This window comes from Cyrtonyx montezumae, unplaced genomic scaffold, assembly GCF_038088225.1.
Source record: "Cyrtonyx montezumae isolate F1298 unplaced genomic scaffold, pur_monq_1.0 scaffold_14, whole genome shotgun sequence".
Classification (NCBI taxonomy): Eukaryota; Metazoa; Chordata; class Aves; order Galliformes; family Odontophoridae; genus Cyrtonyx; species Cyrtonyx montezumae.
Window position 1 is genome coordinate 1,299,671 of NW_027071870.1, and position 23,290 is coordinate 1,322,960.

General features: G+C 41.9%; 1 protein-coding gene across 7 annotated transcripts in view; it reads right to left on the reverse strand.

The window, feature by feature from the left end:
* Nucleotides 1-314: 314 nt before the first annotated feature.
* DYNC1I1 (dynein cytoplasmic 1 intermediate chain 1) overlaps nt 315-23,290 on the reverse strand; it is a 179,263-nt gene continuing 156,287 nt past the window's right edge. For all 7 annotated transcript variants that reach the window (XM_065731272.1, XM_065731269.1, XM_065731270.1 and 4 more), the window contains 2 exons: nt 18,484-18,609; nt 315-439 (listed from right to left, as the gene is read on the reverse strand). In XM_065731272.1, the coding sequence (XP_065587344.1) occupies nt 329-439; nt 18,484-18,609 (237 nt within the window). In that variant the 3' untranslated portion in view covers nt 315-328. The remainder of the gene's footprint in view (nt 440-18,483; nt 18,610-23,290) is intronic.

Sequence of the window (23,290 nt, forward strand, 5' to 3'; positions counted from 1 at the left end):
ATATCTGGCTTCATATGGATTTAATAGGACTACGCCAGAAGGGCAATGTGAGCACAAGTTTAACCAGGGGTTCCTAGCTATTAAATACAGCTACTAAGTAGTTAAAAGGCAACAACTAAACCCATAAAGGGTTGATTTGTCTTTTCTTTCTTACTTTTCAGACAGAAATATAAAGTATGAAAATGCTCTGGATACTTTCAGCCCCGTGTAAAGCCGTGTGATTAATATGGAATGCTCTGAGCAATACTGGCACGCACGCAGGGCCCGGCAGCCACAGCGCGGCAGGGAAGGCCGCTCCTCCTGTTTTTAGGCCGCTCCTCCCGTTCCTTTAGGCCGCCAGCTCCACCGCCCCCTCCTCCTCGCTGTCCGCTCGGTTGGCGCGGATCTCCACCAGCGTCCGGGCGAAGCGCGTCCATTCATCGTTGTGTGGGACCGCCAGCTGGGGAGAGACGGAGAGACGGGACAGGGATGAGAGCCCTGGGCCGAGCCACCACAGCCCGGGGCTGCCCGTGTTGGCCTGCAGTGCTGCCACGTCCCAGCACCAAGCTGGTGTTCTCCCATCCAGCTCTGGTGGCTGAGAGAGACGTTTATCTGCGGGATTTCGAGGAAGAGTGCTCTGCTTAAGCGCTGTTGCAGCATCTGCCCCTTTGCAGCCTTTCTGGTCTTCCAAAAGCAGCTCCGTCTCTGACACATCCACAGCACACACGTGGCCAAGAGTAATCGTTTGCAGGACCCGGGTCAGCGTGTAGAAGGTTAACAGGGCTTTTACAACGCTGTACTGAAACCATGTCCCTGAAGTTGATTAAAGCTCTTTCTAGTAAAATAAATATATTTTGTTATCTTAGTTACCCTCCTCTACGCTGAGGAATTTACCATTAGGAAACGCTCTGTAAGGGGAATATTAAACCAACACAGGCCCCGCCAGCCTGTGTTTTGAAACTAACTTGTAAGATCCATTTCCACTCAGCGCCATTGATGTTTGCAGTGAAGAGCTCTTGAACTTTAGGCTTCAAGGGCAGCCTGTAACCCAAGCAGCAGAACTTCCTGATAACGCTGCAGTGATATGGCAAAATAGCAGCCACTGCTGGCTGGATCCAGCACTGCAATTTCTGGAAGACAATGCAAACTGGTGGATAGAGTCCATACTGGAAAAATCCTTCACCTCCCCTTCCCACCCAGCAGCTGTCCCTATGTCTGGAGACTGAACAAAAGGTGCTTTACATAAAGTGGGAAGCCCAGTTTGGGCAAGAGCTTGCATAAAAGCCCAATGTTAACCCTGTGTGTACTCTGCTGCAACTTCAGAGTTGATCACACAGACAGGTATTTGCAACGCCTCCTCATATCTCAATGGAGCCAATGGGGTTTTCAACTACTCTGCGACAGTTTTGCCTCTTCAGCCAATATTCCAGGCAAACATCTAGCGCACGTTTTAGAGTTTCCCAAACATAGGGCATGTACCAATGACTCGGACATGTTCCACAAAGGTCTGATGTACAGAAGTATTGTTTTGCCTATTGAGATATTGAATATAACGCAGTTCAATATTTACTGAGGTTACAGACCAAAAAACACCGTCTGTGTGAAAGCTACCAGCCCTCAATTTGTCTCCACCCTCCACTCCTGCATTCTCTCTTTGACTTTTCTCAAGAGTGGAGGTCAGAGTTCCAGGAGCAAGCCATGTGAGTTGGCCATCACTCTCTCACACACACGGATCTGCTGTGGTCTCCAGCTGAAAGAAAGCTCTGTTCTTTGAGAAACATGAAGAACATGTTAACACCAAGACGGAGGTGGCTTCACCAACACACAAGCACGTGGAGCAAAGGTCCAGGCACGCACACGCTTACACAAGCTGCTGCAGAGCAAGCTAAGGGACAATGCAAAGATCCTTCCATTAGAGATGCAGCCAAAACCATCTGTGCAGCAAATTCCATGTTACCACTGCTGGAAGCCTGAAAGACTTCATTTCTCGTGACGTTTATCAAACTGAATGAAAACATGAAATAAGTCTCAGTTACGTTGAGTAGGGGAATCACTGAAGTGGAACGATATACTAGGCAAAGGATTCACTGAGTTGAATAAAGCCTCATCTCTTGTTGTCTTTTTAAATCCCAAAGGGCTTTACATCGTATTAAGTGGCTCAAGATGGTAATACATCAAAAGAAAAAAAAAAGTAATGTATTTATTACATGGAGGTAATTTAATTCCCTTTACACCACAGCACAGCCACAGACAAATAAATCAAAGCCCCAACGACAATGATCTGAAAACTGAAAATTCTCCCTACAAACGTAGGTACGCAGAATGGCTATAGCCAACAGCTTTAGGAGGGCTCGGGCCTCCTATAATGCCTCAGATCACAAAACAGTGACTGAACTGAAGACTGTTAGCACACAGATGAGAACAGTTGGTGTCCACATGCAATCTAATTACTCAGATCTTTGCTTTATTTTACCTTATCTAATCTCATGTTTCACATCACGCCTTCAGTGGCAGGAGAGTTCTGCTAATGGTCCGGTAGCAGAACAAACCTCCCTCACACAAATCCCTTGAGGACGCAGAGTGAACTCAAGGCCAAGTAGACTCCTATTCTTCTTCCTATGAAGTTCTTAATGCTGAAGCACACCAGTTACAAGGCAAAAGACCACAAACTCCAGCTCTAATCCTCATATCAATTAATGCTCACAGTCATTTTTGATTAAAATTCCTTCAGCCGGCCGTACTTACACTGATAACTGCTGAAGGCTTCTATTCCTCTGTGGGCCAAACTCTCTATTCCAGCTTTCCTGCTGCAGCAGTTGTACTGCAAATCCCAGGACAAGGTGAAAGAAAATAAGTTTGCAGGAGAAGGGCAGGGGCTTAGAGGTCTTTAGGGGTTTCTTACTCATTTGCCATTTCTCTGTCCACTTCCAGTTATTCCAAAGCAGCACGTGTTGAGTTCCAGCAGTCATAATTGCTACACAGAGTGGAAATGTTCACCAACGCATAAAGTAATATAATAACTTATATTAACATTTGGGTCGTAAGGTTATTTGAATGAACTGACACCATGCTTCAGAGCAGAACAAGAAAATAAACGTTATTAAGTGTTCTCCTTTGATCCCTTCACAAGGGAATGTAAGCGCTACCTGCAGCTAATTAATTAACTGAATTACTCACACTGCTTTAGCTTAAATACCACAGTGTATTTAGGTTGCATCAGATAGCAGCTGTAATGAGGAAAACCAGTACTACCAAAGCAGTGCGGTGACTTAAGCCAAACTTGGTGCAGACGTTTGGAGTTGTTCAGTCTTCTATCTAGCTTTTAAAACATCATAAGAGTTCAGGCTGCAAGCCTACAGACCTGCAAGTGTGTCTATAAGTTGATGCATCCACTACGTGGATTTCTAACTATTCTTGTGATGTGTTACAGTTATCTTATTAGGGATAAATAACATCACATCCATGTGAACCTTACCCAGACAGTGCTTCCCTGGGTCTGCCACATGCAAGATACTACTGGAAGGCAACCACTGACTGGACAGAATGGAATACAAAGGGCTTAGGAGGTGAGACATTGGGATGCAAGGACATAAAGCTTAGAGGAGTATAAAAGGAGTTGAGATCTCCCCGTTCTCGTTTGTCTCCTTCCCAGCAGCCACTGGGCTGAAGCCTCCTGTCTGTAGTATCAATCTCAACCTCTTCAAGGTTCAAGCTTATCTTCAAGCTCTTGGTGATAATGTGTTGAGCTGAGCTTTCAAGGCTGGAGAGGGTATAAATAATGTCCAGATTTGGAAAGATGGGATTTACCTGGTTGAGTCACACAGGTCAACTACAGAAGGTTCTTCTCCTCACTTTTTTCAGAGTCATGGAATTACAGCAGACTCAGAAGCAACTGCGTACAGTTTTGGGCACCACAATACGAGGACAAAAAACTTTATAGGAAAGAGTGTCTAAAGGAGGGCTACAAAGAGTCTAGCAAGCTAGACTGAGGTCCCTTGGTTTGTTGAGCTCAGAGAAGAGGAGGCTGAGGGGAGGCCTTATGGGAGCTTACAGCTCCTCACAGGGAATGGAGGGATATATGGAACCTCTAAGGTCACTCTGCGTTACCCTAGCTCTAGCCAAGCACACCACGTAGCTGTTAGTTTTCCATCCCTGAACCACAAACATGCTCTCCTTGCTGCTAGTACTGACCAATGAGATGGCATTATGCATTCTGGTAAGAGAATAAGGGCATTTCTCTTTTCCTGAGGCTCCCTAGGCAAGCTAGTCACAGGTAGCAGCACAAACAGGGGTTTCACCAGGAACAGCCTCTTCCACCTTCTTGTCAAGGCAGAGATATCCTTAGGGTGCAGAGCTCCCAATCCATACACCAGACATCGTACAAACACAAGCTCTATTTCCCATGTTTCTACAGAAACCGTGCTTTTAGGAACCTCCCTAAACATTACTGCTCTTAAAATCTTAATGCAGAAATCAGGGAAGGGTTATTTGTGCTCAAGAAGAGACATCTGTCGACACTGCCAGTTGTGCTTGCTAGTGCTGGGCTCCCCAGGCAAGCAGGTAAACAACAGAAATACAGTGCCTGAAGACACAAATCAGCATAAATTTAATTTCACTTTCAGATCACTAAACACTTTCTGGTAACATCTTCTCTTTTAATTTACATCTATTAAAAAAAAAAAAAAAGTATCAACATTTTCTAGACCAAATAAAAAAAGATCCAGCCCTGAATATGCCTTTTAAAGGAACCAGTCCAGGAAGTTGAAAGAAGATATTATGCCGTATTTCAAGTTTTTCAGTATACTCCCCTCCTATCCATCTTTTTTATTGCTGAAAGTGTTTCAGCTCAATTTGTCCAAATCTCCGTATAGCTTCAGTTTCCCTGAAAAACCACTTTCCAGCACATGAATTATTCATTGAGGATATTTCACTTTATTCCTGGCTCAGCACATTTCCTGGAGACTCTAAATCTTTGGGATGGGGATGGACACCTCCTTCTGCCTTCCTCCCTCCAGGCACCGCTGTTCTGTGAGGGCCGTGGACTCTCCTGAGAAGGACAAAGTGCAAACACAATTTCACGAGCAGCAGCCTCGCTTTGGAGGAGCTGGCTTCCCAAACTCTCAAAGGGAGCACAGCAGTCCATATTCAACCTATTGTATTTCTTCTTAATGACTGTACCTCATGGTCAATTTACCTGTCATTGTGATACGGGTTCACAAACTGCAATGCTGATTACCAGTGAAAGTATTGTGCAATCCAGAGCACCAGGTTAATAATTACATTTTTTTTTCTTCACCTTTACCTGGAGTTCTGTTAGCTCAAAGGAAAAATAGCTGCAGGAAGACCTTTCTCAACATTGTCTCTGACTCCTGGGTTAATCTGGAGGAGTGCATTTTTCCAACCAGAAACGATCTATAATCACCTCTAACACACACGTTTCATGAACACAGGTGTAAAAGGAGAATCTGAAAATGAACCGTTACACCACGACCCGGAGCAATCTGCCAAATGCATGTGGGCTGCAGCCAGCCTGCCGACCCGTACTGCCACACACTGTTTTCAATTAGACATCAGCAGACAAGCCTGCATGGTGGTCCAAGAAACGCTTCAAGGGTGATAGAGGTTCCCAAGTCAAAAATCTGTCACCCGTTCCAACGTCTTCTATAGGTACAGTGCTTTATTGTCTTGGTTTTGCATATAGAAAACTCTATTCTGCCCTAAGTAACGTGATGGGTTTTTATAGCTGGACACTGTGCTCCCAGAGATCAGGAACTTTCTGATCAGCATGCATCTTCCATTCACTGCACTCATGTCTTCTGCTCTTTGGAGGTAAGGGCTGGTCTTACAGAGAAACCTGTTCACTTGTCTCCACTTCGGCAGAGCTGTATGAGCAAAATAACCTTATGTACAACGGGGACAACAAAAGCTATATGAAAATTAATGCTCCTCTCATCTCTAAAATGCTCTGTCACTATTAGGACTTTTGACAAAGGCACTTGAATCAATATTTGAAGAGCTAGCTAATTAAAACACGAGAAGATCGAGTTTGTGAAAAACAGCAAGTACAGTAAACTGATTTTAATAGCTGAAATCATAGAAGTCACACTAACTTACCTCGGTGTGTGGCTTATCACCATTTTTATATTCTTTCAGTTTAACAGAGTCATGAAATAAATGCAGCTTCAGGAGAATATCATTTTCGCTATTATCCCTGGGCAGAATTTTGTCAACCTATGTCGTCCATATCACCCTCTAAAATTACAGGCTGGACCGAAAAGAAATCTGCTGCAAATGCCTTATGCAGTGGATTAATGTCTGAAGTATTTATGACATTGTAGGCAAAAATATTTGCGTGATGATAAAACACCACTATTCCAACTTGGCCTCATCTGCAAAGAAGAAGAGAAAATCAGCTTCATTCTCTGGGTAAAAAGGAGGACCTGCAGGATGAGGATTGTGATGCTTACAGATCAGAAAGAGGAAGAACAATTCTCCTTTAAACAACCGATCTAATCTTCCAGAGTACAACAGATGCTTTGTTGCTGACACCGAGGTGAAAACAGATACACAGATGTAAATGTGAAGTACCTTGATACACGCACAGTCGGCAGGCACACACCTATTCTGACCCTGCTTTTGCCACACGGAATCCATTCCAGAATGCTTCTGACATTTTTCTCGACCTATATGGATTTCTTTTTTCCTGAAAAAGCCTATATTTTTCCAGGCAACACCCTATGCCACACACATGGACGGAAACAAAGTGGGAGGTAACGCGCAAGGAAACGGCCACCAAAGTAACCAAGAGCACCCTTTGCACATAACTATGGTACCACTGCATTTAACTCTTGGGAGAGCCAAGCATCACTGTTAACAATGGATGAAACCACTGGCAGGAACTCAAACCCCACATACTGCATGCAGATGATTTTAATAAGATACAGTGTTTAGACCACAAAGGATACACTCCAGAGTAGCTCTATATATATTTGTTTACTTAATTGAAGGGGTGGAATCCCATAGGCAGCCTAAATACTGCATTTATTCTACGCACAGCAGTCAGTCTAGTGTCACAGACACACTATACACCACCCTTCTACGGAGTTAATTACTTAGCCCTCATCTAGATTAATGTCTGTTGTGATTTATTTCTTTGCAATTCACCAGCAGGGTCTGATTTAACTAGTGCCGCCGCAGGAAAAAGACAAAATATTAGTTCATATGACAAATAAATAAATAAATAAAAGAAGCTTAATTCCTAACAGAAACAGAACAGATTTTCAGCAAAATTCAAGTTTTTCTTCCAAGGAGAACAGCAGCTGCTAAATCATTACACATTTAATGGTAAATTGTGTTTCAAATACAAAACAAACAATGGTGTTATTTTAATAGCTTACATGTAATGAGAAAAGATGCACTGTATAACTCTCCTACATAGGAATTAAGGCATTTGAAAGCCTATTAATTCTTTTCTAAAGTCAGCCCTCTGTCTTTAGCAGTCACCTTGATGCCAGGCTACCAGGAGGACAGACTGAAACGCAGTCCGTAAATTATACGTACATGACACACAAATGCATGTTAACAGAACGTTATGACTGCAGACTCTTAACACTTCAAAGATAGGAAATGTCAAGAGTTAGGGTTGACTCCCTTAATTTAAGCACGTTATTCGTTTTGCTTTATGACGCTGTCTTTAATCTTTCTCCAAAAATAAAAGTTAAAAAAACAAAACAAAACAAAACAACCCACAGAACTTGTGCTGGAAGCAAACAGCAATTTGAGAACATTTCAGCCTGAAGGATTAGAACTTGATAGGGCATATGAAAAAGAAGGCAAGAAAGTGGAAAGTATCTTTAATTGTAGACAACGCTACATTTCTGCCTGTAATATCAGAGTTGGCTCAGACTCTCCCAAACTAACTAGAAAGACTGATAGCCAAACAATCAAATAGATTTTTCTCCCCTCAATTAATGTATCAACATGCTGCATTTGATATTGACTACAGAAGACAAAACATTGAGTAACCACGAGATTCTTGAAAGAGATGACAAAGGTGAAATTTCAACTGCTTTTGTTTCCCTAGATCACCTCGTAGTTTTAAATAAGAAACTTTAAGTTCCAAGTTTATAGACTATTCTTAAGCTGTAAGAATTTCCAAGTAGAACTTCAGCACCTTTCCCAGGCATTTTGTGGTGTTCTTCCCCTATGGATCTCCTTGGGATATTTCCAATGGCAGTGACTACTGACCTCTTTAGGTCCTTGGAAACAAAAGAGATTTAACATAACTCAATAGCTTCAAGAGAAGAAGGAGCACCTGCCGTGCTTCAGAAAAGCTAACCACTTTCATAGAAAAGAGGTGGTGTCCCATGCAGCAAAGATATTCAGAGTTAAGAGAAGTGAAGTGCACATGCCATCGCTCATCTCCCATAAGGATGCTAGTCTTGAGATTTGGAAGTCAGAGAAAAGACATGGAAAAATCCTGCATTTTATTTTGTTTTATTTTTTTGTCTGAGTTTTGAATTAAGTAATCACATAATTCCTTCTCTACAGTATTATATTACCTTGGGTTAGCAGGGACCAGTACATTCCCACTGACTGGACAAGGGGAAACAAAGCCTCCATTTTCAAGATGGGGAAAAAAAGAAGATCCAGGAAACTACAGGCCAGTCAGCCTCACCTATGTGCCTGCAAAATCATGGAGCACATCCTCCTGGAGGACCTACTAAGGAACATGGAAAATAAAGATGAGGTGATTGGTGGTAACCAACATGGCTTCACCAAGGGCAAATAATGCCTGACAAACTTAATGGCCTCTTATGATGGAGTTAGAGTGTGAGAAGATAAAAAAAAGAGCAAATTATACATCTACCTAGACTTATGCAGAGCATTTGACACTGTCCTGCACAACATCCTGGTCAACAAATTGGAGAAAAATGGATTTGGTGGATGGATCGCTCGCTGAATAAGGAACTGGCTGGATGGTCATACTCAGAGAGTTGAAGTTCAACTCATGATGTTCAACAGGGCCGAGCGCAAGGTCCCACACACGGGTTGGGGCAGATCCCAAGCACAAATACAAGCTAGCAGAGAATGACTTTAGAGCAGCCTTGAAGAGAAGGATTTGGGGGTGTTGGTTGATGAAAGACTCAACATGAGCTGGCAATATGAGCAGCCCAACTGCATCCTGGGTTGCATCAAGAGAAGTGTTACAAGCAGGTTGAGGGAGGAGATTCTGCCCCTTCACTCTCTGCTCTCATGAGACCCCACCTGGAGTACTGCATCCAGTTCAAGGTCCTTCAACATTAGAAGGACATGGAGCAGGTCCAGAGGAGGGCCACAAAGATGATCAGAGGGCTGGGGGACCTCCCGTATGGGGACAGGCTGAGAGACCTGGGGCTCTTCAGCCTTGAGAAGAGAAGGTCTGGGGAGGCCTCATAGTGGCCATCCAACACCCGAAGGGGACCTACAGGAAAGCTGGGGAGGGACTTTTTACAAGGGCATGTAGTGACAGGATGAGGGAAAATGGCTTTAAACCAGAAGAGGGTAGATTTAGACATTAGGAAGAAATTTTGTACTGTAAGGGTGGTGAGATACTGGAACAGGTTGCCCAGAGAGGCTGTGGATGCTCCTACCCTGTAGATGTTCAAAGCCAGGCTGGAAGGAACTTTGAGCAACATGGTCTAGAGGGATGCATCCCTACCTACAGCAGGGGATTGGAAAAAGGTGATCTTAAAGGTTCCTCCAACCCAAAACATTCTATGACTATGATCTGTTCTCACCATTGCACTACAGAATGTAAAAGTGCCAGATGGAACAAAACAAGAAGGTAGGTAGGTAGTTTACAATCTATTGTTCTTTCCAATATCCACTTTTTAGTTTTTTTTTTTTAATAAACTGACAACTATATTGATCACTTACTTAAACTACAAGAGCTTCTGCCTGTGGGGCAGCTGCACTGGCAAAGGTGTCTTCATGGAAGCCCAGCTGAATAAAGGAGCATAAAGGAGCACTGCCTCTGGGAGGAAACATTGCAGTGCTTTCTGCTTAGTTTGCTTCCACTGCTTTCTGGCTCCCAGATGGCCAATGGACTCCCACCACAACTAGCCTATGAACTGCTCTTTTTTTGTGGCTATTGTTTGTTTCCAGAAGGATTGCTGCTTTCCCTTACGTTTCATATTTGTTCCATTACCTGCAGAAGCTCATCCGTGAAATAGCATTTTTTTTCTTCATTTCAAATGCAACCACTCAATGATATATTTTACACTGGAATTAAAAGCTGCATATGGAATTCTAGCTACTGAATACAATGTATTAGGGAACTGCTTTCCTCAGTTGGTATTTTAGTGTAACCATTACCTTCCAAGTCATTAATTATATAGTTTTTCATGTTCTAAACACATACCATTTTGCAAACCATAAAAAAAAAATTAAAGACATAATTAAGGATTCCCAAAATGAAATCCGCTATTGGATGTGAATGGTTGAAACCACAGAAGAATCATAAAGAAAATTAATTACACGAAACAGCTCTTGTTTCAGAAGTGTTTAACAACACGACGATAGCATATGCATTTCAATTAAACTTGCAAATTGCTGAACACAAACTGAGTTTAAACTAAATTTTGCATTTGGTACTTTTCCCATTCCACACTCCACGTTACTTGAAGCTATGAATATTTCCCAGACTCGTATCAGTATTTCTCAGAGAAGGTACTACACAGATGACTGGTCAGATATTTAAAATACATACTCCATGGAACTACTGGCATGTATTTTCCTCAGCTCTGTTCCCCACCAATTTTCTAGGTCGCAGGTCCAGAAGAAGGCAGTCTAGCTTAAGCATTTGCTGTCTCCAGTTCCTCATGGACACCTTCCAGAGAAAGTTGGGCCCTGATAATCTTTCCCTCTGAGCTTCTTCAAAGGTTTTCAGTAGAAGTGATAACTGCGGAGCTACTAGTGAGGCCACCACTAGTGCAGATGCACTAAATACGTATCGGACAGATTTGTACAGTCAGATAGATCCTTTTCTTTCTCCTGTCCTCTACATTGTTTTCCAGCAGGAAAATATCCGTAGGAAGATTGTCACACCCTGCCCTCCCTTCTCCTACTCCTGCAGGCTTTCTGTGCAAAGGGAACGATCTCTTACAGCTTCTCTTCTGCTGCTCTCATCGCTTCGTTATCTGAGTGCCTTCTAATAGTGCATTAAGCTACATGATTAACTCCTGTCGCATGTGGCTTGTTCTCTCTGATCCTCTCTGCAGGGGGAAATCTGGGCCTTTGCAAGGGAAAAGGAAACATACGCTGGCTTTAAAAGCAGAGTGCAGATGAATAAAAAGGACTGGAGCCAGATTTTTGTTGGTTGGTTGGTTGGTTGATTTTCTTATGCTTTTTACTTCATATGATGAGGGCTGGAGGAATTCTTATAAATGGTATCTGTATCATATTGGAAATTTCTATCTTTTACTCTGTGAAATCCTTCGAGGAGATAGTAAGATATTATCTTCAGGTATGGATAAAGAATCAATTTAAGTTTCAGGATGCCCCTCCAGACCCCTTTTTCACTGTATTCACTTAATACCCATCCAATACCTGCTTAACCCTTTTGTGTCATCAACAAATGACAGAAATGATATCTTAGTTAAAAATCTTGTACTTTCTTCCTTAGTTTTAAGGAGTAATCTTCCAGTACTAAAATGAAGGTGAAACTTCATACTCATTTCTTTACAACTCATTTACTCAATCACTCATTTACAGCAAACCAGGAGAAACACTGTGTTTACTAAGAACAAACGCACATCAGGGAGGCAAAGTGACTGATCCTATATGCCAGGTTTGTATTTTATCTACTGCTTGATCACATACAAGCACTGCGAGGCTGCCTGTTCCCACTGTCACTGCTTATATGGAACTTCATCCTTATGGCAGTTTGAAATATTCACAATAGACTTAAGACACGGTCAGCTTGCAGCTATGTGACAGCCTTGCTCTCAGCTTCACCAGTTCTCGCTCTCTGGGAGCAAGAGCTCCTAGAAATGCATGAGCCATACATGTTTCACCAGGCTCAGACTTCCACACCAAGTTCTTCAGCCTCCTTCTGCAGGCTGGCCTCCCCTCCCAGCAGCCCAGACCCACACCTCTCACTGATGCATTAAGTTTCAAGTGGTCTTTTAAAACACTGTTATTTTTAAACCAGAGAGGAAACAATGTTGAAGTACTCTTTTGAGTAGCACTGGTTTTATGAAGCTGCTTTGTCAGCCAAAGATGATTTAGAGAGGCATCAACACATCTTGACCTGCAAATGGCAGCAGGGAAAGGAAAGCTCGAGGCCCTAGGCTGGCGTGGAGACAAACAGCTGCAGCCCTCATCTGCTGGTCTTGGGTAGGTCAGTTCAGTTATTTCATAGCTCAAATTTCCTCTTGAAAAATAACTTCCCCAATAACAGACCGTTAGTAGGGACATTAAATACCGTTCCAGCCTGCTGTGAAGAAGCTCATTCAAGTACCAACACAGACTGAAAAAAACAAGGCAACATACATGTGTCTCTATTTCTTATCAAAGTAGTAGTAGTCTACAGTGATAAGCACAGTCATGAAGATGAATACGTAAGGGTACCCACAGGCATAAATGTCTGCATTCATATGTTAGGATGCAGCCGAGCCTTGTTTTAAACTGTACAAGTATTTAACTGTTTGATTTAAACTTATCAGCACAACAACATTATTTTTCTACAGGAGAAGAAACCAGTGCTGACATAAAGACCTCAAAGCATTCACAGTAACCTAAAGTAATGAATATTGTAATGAGAAACACAAGTATTTAGGGTGATAATGACTGGACTTTGCTCTACTTAGATCGGCTCACCCCCTATGGAGGCTACCAAAGCTTAAAGATTTTATCACCCTAGTAATCAGCAATGGGTAATGGCCTTCATAAAACACAGTAATTAAATTGACTGATTTCAAACTAGTGCATTTTTTTCATTAGGCAGTTCTTATTTAACCTACTTCAAAAATCCCTTTGTGAATACTGGCTATATCAGTCCAAATTCAGACGATGAGGACCAAAGGGCTTGTTCTGTTCAATATTTCAGTTATTATTTAAGTAAAAAGCTGGAGTTTCTAATATGCTCTCATTGCCTTTTTCTATGTCATCTCTACGAGCTTCCAGCTTTAAAAGTCTCTCAAGATTGAACATTATAAAACTGAGGATGGAGGGGAAGCAAATCAAAACCCTGGTTTTCTATATTTTCCAACAGCTTTTAAGAGATTCTGCTTTGTTAAAACATGCTTGCAAAATCCTCCGAGGCCAATGTTGTAGCCTTTATAGCAAAAGTATCAACGGTGAAATTCAGGCTGTGCCTCACAGTCTATTTAATCACCCTTTATGCCTGGATTGCGTTTGTTGTTTTAACTATTGTATCTTACTTGATCTTTGTATGCTTTTCAAAAGTACTTGGTTGTAAGCACAGCCCCTTATTATTGCTCAAATTTGCCTTCACAATATGTCTAAGAGCCATTTCTCTGTGTTCCAAGGATACTTGTAACTCAACACAGATTTTAAAATAAAACATTTCATGTCAAGTCTCAGCTTTGCTTTTGTGGTAAAAACATTTCCTAACTCGATACATGCTTTACAGGAGCTTTAGGATGGCAAAAGTAAACCTACTGGAAAATCTACCTGGGTAAGTACATGACAGAAAACCTAGTTTCATATTTCTCTCTCTGGGCCACAGCAGTTTAACTGCATGAAAGAGACACTGGGTATGCTTCCTGTATGAAATCTATAGCGAAATACAGGCATCTGAAGATAGGACTACAGAGTACCAAGGCTTCCCTACTCCAGCCAGAAAAAATAATTGACTAAATAGCCACTCTGAAATGTGAGAGTTGGTCCTGAATACACATTTCTCTCTGTCTTGAATCCTCAGAATCTGAGAACAGCTGCTGAAGGCAGCGAAAATCAAAGCAAATTATTTTACAGAAACCAATGGGATATTCCTTACGGCCCCACTACATCAATATCTTTTAGGCAGCTGCCAGCTCCTCCTTCACCGGTCATGTCCTCTGAAAATGAGACACACGACTAACATCCACCATGGAGCAAACAGGGAAGCATGTAGACAGCCCTAACGGGGCTTACAGAGACGTGAACTCTGAAACCTGAAGTGCCAATATGATGCTGATTTCACCACAAGAAATGACAGAGGTAGTAACTGTTTGGAGAGTCCCACTTAACTGCTTTCTTTGGCAGAGGCAGCTTTCCTGGATGGTCCTGGGGAAGAGCTTTTCTTATTTCTCTCCAGTTTCGCCATACTTGTCATCCTTTAAAAGCACGACTAGAATGAACTGAATGTCAGACTCACTGTGGAACAGATGCGAGTTTGTCCTGCAACTCATTTAACACAATAATGGACAGTAATAAGCTCCTGGTGATTACAATCCCAAACTCCCCAACACTGTGCTGAAAACTTCCTTTATATTCTATTACAATCACGTAATAAATCACTGATTTACAGTTTTTATCTATTCGTTCACAACACAAACAAAATATGACCTGGAAGAGATTAATGGGGAAAAGAAAAAAGAAAGAAAGAATGGAGGGTGAAAGAGAAGCCACTTCTTTCACAATCAAAGGTGCAAATGGTATTCTCAGTAAGCCAGGTAAGCAACAAACGTGGTTGTTAGAGAATATTTATGACAGCGGCAACTGTGTAACATCACTGAAGCATGCAAAACGGGAGCAAGCTGTCTAGAAAATATATGTACAAAAGAGACAGTAGTTAGCTCTAACTATCAATCATCCAGACACGTGAATAAATCTATAGCCAGTGGCCCTTGTTCTGTTAAAGCCAACTTTTACCATACAGAAAACTTGCCGCCCAGAAAATAAGCCATAAAACCAAATAAGCCAAAAGACATTTTACATACTGACACCATAATAACATCACAGCTTCCAGACCAGCAAAGGTTTGTATATTTAGATCTGTCAGAGAGTAAAGTGCATTAATAGAAGCTGGTTACGCTCTCTTGTTATTTAGGTTTAAGAACACATCACTGTGAAAGAATCGTATTTTTTTGTTGTTGGTTTGGGTTTTTATTTTATAATTCAGTGTCTTTAAATCAGTGGTTACTGATCCACAAGAGCATATCTATATGGACTATTTAAGTCTCTTCTCCCCTGGAAGTGTGTGTATAACTCCCATTAATGCTAATGGGCATAAAGCACACGCATTGAGGAGAAAATAGACCCCTCACTGTGAAAATAAATGTGTTCAGTTATTTTCAGACACGATGCCGAAATCAAACAACTAAAAGTACATACTCTAAGGAGATAACATACGTAGCCTAACTGAAAATATCACCATTATTTTTAACTCCCTGATCATGGACTCTGCCACGGTGTTCATGTCTGCCATTTCCTGTGTCACGAAGACTCTAAGCACGAAATGTGTTAAAAAGGGGCCAAGTCCTACACAGTCCAAGCAAAACAGTCCTGATCTCAAAGCCCTTGCCTTCACAAACAAAGCAAAGTTAGGCTCTGAGTCTTACATTTTCACTTTAGGCCATACGATGTTTTTATCTTACACCGCACAGGTTAATAGCGGCGAGCTTCACTGATCTGCAGGTCTTTAAAACTCTGATGACTTTACCAAGTAAAAATTCCTCTCATTTAAATTTGTTCCTTAATGACATGATAGCCTGGTGTTTTCTGCTTGGATTAAAATACCTCGAGTCAACCCTGTTTAAGCAGATAAGAAAATCTGCTTGTACAGTAATGTGAAATTCTGAAAGAGGTTATATTATAAGAAAACACAGTAACTTATCTATCCAGATCTTTTTGATAGAGCCAAAGTTTTATGAACTGGCAGCTCATCTAATGTGGTATTTGGATCAGCTGTGAGAAAAGTTTTAAAAATGTGCCACAGAAGTGGAGCACATAGAAAGTGAGTGTATTTGGGGTCTTTTGTGAAGTGACCTGCTGACTTTTTAATCTAAGAAGCCACACTCATCTTCCTAAATGGAAATGCGCCTTCAAACAACTGGATGCCACTGAGTTATCAGCCAAGCAGGGATGAGTTTTTCCAGTAACAAGGCCTTTTCAGAAGTCAGTGCTGGAGAACATGGGCCAAATGCTAGAGCTGAAAGATCAGCTGCCCTGGCTGAGCATCAGGCTATGTGATATAACCGAGCCAAATATGAGATCTAGGCACAGCCATGTGCTGGATGGTTCAGCTCCCAGCCACATGCTCACATCACTTCCCTTGTACTGTCATCGATGCTTTCTATACTCTCATACTAGTCAGTACATAGAACAAAACACCTCATCACAACAAAACAAATCCACTCTTCTGTGCTGATTTTGTTCCCTCGTCACTATGTGGGGTCAGAAATGCTACTACTACCAGCGAAAAAAACAGACAGCAAAGGATACACTAGGGATGACTGGCTGACAGGGTGAGGTCTGCCCCTTCCCAACTATTGGATCAGCACAGTTACTGAACCAAATCTGTGCAAAAAGGAAGTCAAAGGAGGATGACACCTGACTGAAGAAACTGCCCAGTGTCTGCACAATGAATCCAAAAAGGAGCTTATATGGCTGTCATATTTCTGTCGGACACTGCCAAAAGTACAAGACATGCTATGAATTCACTGTGTTTCTTGCCCGAGGACAGCTAACCACGAAATAATTCATCAGAGCTCTTTATGAACTGGCACAGAGGGTTAAATGGGTGCAGAGGCTGCTATTCACTGTATGCACCCTCAGTTCCTTCTCTCAAACTGCAAAGGCATACTTCTGCACCTCACTTAAGGCTTTATAGCAACAAGAGTTGTGCCAGAGAATAGCTGAGCACCCTTCTCTTAAAAATTAGCAAATAACAAATCAGGGAGTACTTGATTACAAAAAAGGAGGAGGAGGAGCAAAGGCCCGTGATCCGCTATGTGGATGGACATCCATCCATTCATGTGAGTACGCACGGAGCTGAGCTGGAGGCTCTGAGGCTCCACATGGGCAGAGCATGCAACATCCATGAAGCAGAACACGCTACTCTGACTCTGAGCTGGACTCATGCTATTTCCTTTTTCCTTTTCAGGTAATAGAAAACTGTCCTCTTTTTGATCTGAGCTGGGTCACTGCGACTCATTTCGCAAGCTGAATTCCGATCATACAGAGGAAAAGGCCAAAAAATTAAATGTTACTTCTTCTGCACAGTAACAGTAAATCTATTTTCTACTGGGTAAGCTTACAGGGATAAACAACTCTACAAATGGTTTGGTGCATGATATGCAAAAAGAGACACTTCTGCAACCCGCCCAGACTCTCAGACAAGGCCAGATTGTGCTGTCATCAGAGACATTTCCAGAGCCAGTCGTATCACTTGAAAGACAGAAAAAATACCTTTTCAGAACAGTCACACACAATGAAAAATAAATAAAAGCAGCCTGACCTGCCAGCGTTGTAGTGGAAGTTTGAATGCAGTAACCATGGACAATTTAAAAATTATGCTAACAATACAGCAAGAAGTTTCAGCAAACGTTTGTGAGGAAAGGCAACTCCCTCACAGGAGAATGCAATCCAAAAATATGAGTCATGCACAAGCAATTTTGCTATGGGCCATAAAATCACTTTATGAGAGTTACAGATAATTCTGTATGTATTCCATAATGTTTTCCTACTGTGTAGAGATGGCTATCTCAGTATCCTATCACAGATAATGACGGAAAACAAATTCTCTACATAAAAGCCGACTGCTCAGAGATTCACCCTTAACTGTTCCAAGGAATTGTAATGCTGACAGAACATTTTATATCTTATTCATCAAAACAGAGGTAGATTCCATCAGTGCCAAACATACTGCAGTTTAGATGGCTTTTATAATACCTAGTACGGTGAACTGAGAACAGCCTTAGATGCAGAATACACATCTTGCTATTTCTCAGGACCTACATACTCATCAACACACATGCAGCCATCGTCCTCCACAGCGACACCTCTACTTCCTCCTGTTAGAACCTTTGCACATAATCAGACATATCCAGCATCATTAAAACAACAGACTTAACCTGTCCATGTCATGCTGAGAAAAGCCTCCAACAATAAGTCAGTCACGAGGTCAGAGATGCTGGAAAGCAAAAGGTAAATCCTATAGGGCTAACTTCAGAACAACGGAGGTTCTTTCTGCATCTGTATTTTTCTCTGTGTTCATTTCTATCTTTTTTCTAATTGCACATTTAAAAATAAAAGCAATAAAAATGCAAAAGATTAAACAATCAAACAAAACAAAAACAAACAAAAAAAACCAACACAACTTTTCTCTAGACAGTTTCACTAGTTAAGCAGCAGGGTTGTTTCACAATTCACACACTGTTAGTAGCAGGGATCCCACTGAAAGCCAAGGTGGCATATTCTCCAGAGATGGCGTACACCCTTAACAACGCAACACCTTCTCTTGAACTTGGATGTGGTGGCATCCAAGCTGAGCATTAGAAACAACAAAACTAATACCTCTCCAACATCATAGATCCATATGCGTCCTTCTGAATCACCAACTGCTACCTCCTTCCCAGCCTGGGCCCAGCGGACACGGTTGAGGGCAGAAGCTCCTTCTATTGTCACGCTGGCTGTGGGAACCTGTTGAAACAATAGGAACAGAAAGGACAATAAAATCACTCTGCCTGCAAACCCAGGGTCAGTTTTTAACATCCCATTTAGCTGGGTGAGTCACAAGTCCCTTGTCTGGGGGGAGGACAAAAAAAAAAAAAAAAGAGTTCATTGTTTCTTCAATCACATGTGCCTAAAAACAAACAAACAAACAACAAAAGAGTGTAGGGAATCTCTTGGAACAAGTAGGGAAGATTTTTCCACTGTAAAGGGCGGTAAATGAAACAATTTTTTCCCCTTAACTTAGGAGACGCACAAAACCGCATCTGCTTCTTTCTCTAAATTCACTGACTTAGGATCAAGAATCAGCGGAGGGCAGGACTTGGCCTCAGTCCCACCCTGACTTCAGACCGTGGCCCAAATACCCTGACTGCCACATTCAAATCCCTGCGCTCACGCCAACGCACCCTTTGAGTCCATGCAGATAGGTGCTGAGGCCGCAGCTCAGGAACTAGTTAAGAGTCCTCAGCTAATCACTTCAGGGTGAGGACACAGCACAAGCTGAGAACAGCTGAGCTGACATTTAGGAACTCCTACGACATATTCCCACAATTCTCTTTTACATCCCTCTATTCCCAGGAGCCGCCTTCTGGTTTAAATACACCTGGAAGGATGCTGCTTAATTTCTTAACTCCCTCCCTGCCCCAAGTCAACCAACAAACTGAACAGGTGACCCACAAGAATACATAAGGATTCTGGTTAACGTGGGATGAATAAAGCAACGAGCACCATTTCAGGAGAAGCATTTGCAATCTACTCTGGAATGAGGGCATCAAAAGGAGCTGCAGGAGGAAGGAACTGTGTGGGTGTTAGTCCTACGTAGGTAGATCTTTCCATTGATTTACGTCACCTCATAAGATGAATGACAATGACCTGCAAGCCTTCTAATGCTTCATCCAGCTCCTGTAAAAGGAGAAGCTGCCTGAGCAAGGAGCCTGATGCTTACCATGGCAGCTCTGAACAAGGCTTCCTGGCTATTACACTTCTTAGGTCAGAGCAAACAGGACAGGACATCAGGTGCAAGAGTGGCTGCTCCAGATCAGTCTGTGGGGACAGACACAAGGAGATGCCGTGGGATCTGCAAGTGGAGCTGAAGAACAGCTCAAGCAAGAAGAGGCAGCTGGACAGGAATCAGAGGGGACCAGAAGGGTCTTTGCTGTGGGCAGGTGGCTGCACAAGAAGGAAATGACCAGCTTGAAGGAAGCATTAAAACCTGCCTAAACACTGAGAAACCGAAAACATTAACAAAATAAATAAATAAATAAATAAAATCAGATTACTTGACTTCATCTCAGTTCCTGGGCTGCAGTTTTGTACTGTAGTTGTGAGACAGGTTCAGAGATCCACAAGAAAAATGATTTTAAAACAAACACTGTAGGGCTTCCTTGCCAATCTCCCTCCTGCAGCTCCAACACCTTTGGCACAACGCAAGCTGAGGGCAGACCGGGAACTGAAGTTCTGCAGGCTCCCTTAGGCTCTGCCAGGGCCACACAGTCCCTGTAGCAGCAGCAGGACACTGGCACGCTGCTCATCCTCTGCCTTTACACACCGAGATCCTGCTCCTCCTCCTCACGGAGCTGACCAAGGCCTGCAGAACCCCACAGTGCCTCCCAGTCTGGCATCCTGGACTCCATAAAGGAGGAGAAGGCAGAAAAAGGATTTTGTTGGTAGGACAATGTGGAAATAGTTCTGGACAACAATGAGAAAACATATACTGTTCAGATGCAAAGCACGCTGCCGGCCTGCTCTCCCTGCAGTGCAGCCAGGCCCTGCACAAGCAGCCCTGCCATGGGCATACGTGTGCGTCACTGGCAGCGTGTGAGCTCGGACAAAATCCCATTTAAAGCAAGCATGTTTTTACTCCGTGATCACTGATTTCTTTAAAAAAAAAGAAAAAAAAAAGCTCAGATAATTCCAGCCAAAATTAATTTCGTAATGTTTGGAAATGGGTATCTCCAAAGGACAATGAAACATCACATTTTGAGAGCGCGACTCCACCGCCCGGCTGCGCTCCTCAGAAAACTGCAGATCAAAGATATTTCTTTCAAGTGAACTACACTGTGCATTTAGGACACTGAGTGTTTAACAGAATCTTTCAGGAGGATGAAATCTACGACTCTACGACTGCTCTGTTAATTCAGCATTCTTCCAGCGTTCCACATAAAAAGCAGCAGCGTGCTTGCTGCCACAGACACAACCCATGCTTTTTTTTTTTATCAGATCCAGAGGTTTTGAGAAGTCCTATTAATATTCTACAAAGCTATCTAACAACATAAGAAGCAATCATGAAAGTCTTCAAAAACCTAAAAAAAAAAAAAACCCAAAAAACCCAACAACCTTTTCCCCAGTGATAGTGAGAGAAATACAGTTGAGCCGTAGTATCTTAAAATAGATTTGTCTGCTCTGAATAGTGATAGGTTAAATTGCACTTGCCTATTTTAGATCTCAAAGACATGAGCTTATTTTATAATGGCGGCATTATGTTTCTAAAGTCACATTTAAAATGCTTGATAAATTCGGTCCGTGTTGGATTTCTTACAATTGTGAAATAAGAATTTAACAGGTAACAGATTAAGAAAGGTATGCTCAGAGGAACCTGCATGCTAAGAATATACTTTATATATATATATATATATATATATATATATATATATATATATATATATATATAGCTTATATTTACAAGCAGGTTTATATTTTCCCTGGCATGCAAGAAAGCATTTGAACGGAATATAACAGAGAAGTAAGCGATTCTATAGATCAATTTAATAGCAGTTTATAGACAAACAAGACTCATCAGTAGCCTAGAGACCTCTTCCAACCTTGATCAAAAGAAGAAATGGTATGGACACAGAGGTAAGAAACTGACACTTGATGTCCTGAATCTATCAGGAAACCTCACATTCAGATCCCTGAACTAATATTTTTCAGTTTGCAAAAGAATGAAGATAAAAAGCATTATTTTTTCTTTTAAAATCCTTTATATTAATTTATCAAATATAAAGCGAAGGTGATGACTCACACTGATGCTACAAAAATCATTTCTGGTATCCACAGGTTAAACTGCAGCACACGAACATCCTGGCTATTCTGAACAGATTTTGAGAGCAACCAGATTGAAAAAATCTGGGGTACGGTCACATTTATTTTGATCAGATGCGACTGGTCTGTGGGAGAAAAGTTTTTAATAAATCTGGGGAGCAACACTAGTGTAAAGCTGTATTACAGATTAAAATGTGAAGGTAACACATCGTATCTAAACCCAGGAGTTTTTTAACTGACTTAAAAAAATTAACAATTAAATAATAATGTGACATATTTCCCAAATTAAACAAAACGAGGTATCACTAATAACAATTGTATCTCATTCTTACAAAGAGATTTTTATCAGTGGTTAGCAGCTACACTAATCAATATACTTCTCGTTTCCTACTGTCCTCAACAAATAATTTGACATTGCAGGTCTGGCACCTGAAAGTAGGAACGAGCTCAAAAATAGGTGTTTTGGGAGTTCCTGATGCAAAAGCAGAAGTGCTGACAGGGTTCTTCTCAGCAAACAGCAAAGCACAATGAAACCCACCATCGATCAGCAAAACCCTGAATATTATCAACTAATTATGTTGACGTACCAGATAGAGGTAAAAGCAAGCAAGGATTGCTTTCAATACTGACGTTTAAAGAAGTGCTTGCAGTTGCCCAACACTGCTCCTCTGCAGAACAAAACCTCGCACCTCTGCACATTCTGCCACTTTTCACCATCTCGAGAGATGTTTTTAATTTGCTTTCACCCAGTGGCATTTCTTCCTCCAGAGGCACAGATTCAATTCTCATAAAAACACAAAGCTCTGACACCATACAGCCCGATCCTCACAGGAGAGCTGATTTCAGCCTCATGGTGGAAATCATTTGTGGAATTCGGGGTGGCCTTGCACACAGAAGAGAAGCAGGAAAGAGCTCAAAGTTAATTTTTATTTCTTTGCTGATGTTCATGTGTATTTATATGTAAACACGCTGAAAATACACCGGCAGTTTTCCACACACATCCTTATTAATGATGGGAATGGGATCAAGCGGTCCATGGTTGTTTTTTTTGTTTGTTTTGGGTTTTTTTAGAAGAAATTATGCTCTCATTGAATTAAATGGCAAAACATCAGTTGATTTCAAGCAGAGCAGGATTTCAGCCTCCCTGTTTTGGGGGGGAAGGGCTTTTTTTTTTTCCTTTCTGTTTAAAATACTTGGTTTTATGCTCTGTGTTTAAGCCTGCATTAATGAGAACACCTGAAGGATATGTCCCTCCCTTCCCAAAATAAATTCTGAGGAGACTCCTCCTGTATGTCCTCCAGCTGTATGTGCTCTAATTAAGGAGGCTGTGCTGCTTCCTGCTCGAGCACTTCAAAAGGCCTTGCTGCTCCCCTCGACAGCACAGTGCTGGTTCCTCTTACCTGTCCGTGCTTATTTATGGTGAGTGCCAGTCACTGGGAGCCATAAACTCTGCCTGTGCTTTGCTCCGGTTGAAATGTAAATCCTGTTTATGTGAAAGATGAATTCATCAACGAACTAACCTTAAAAACATGCGAGGCGGGGGGAAAAAAGAATATTGTGGAAAACAGGGCGCACATCCTAAAATACTGCCAGCTGGCTCTGGTCTTCT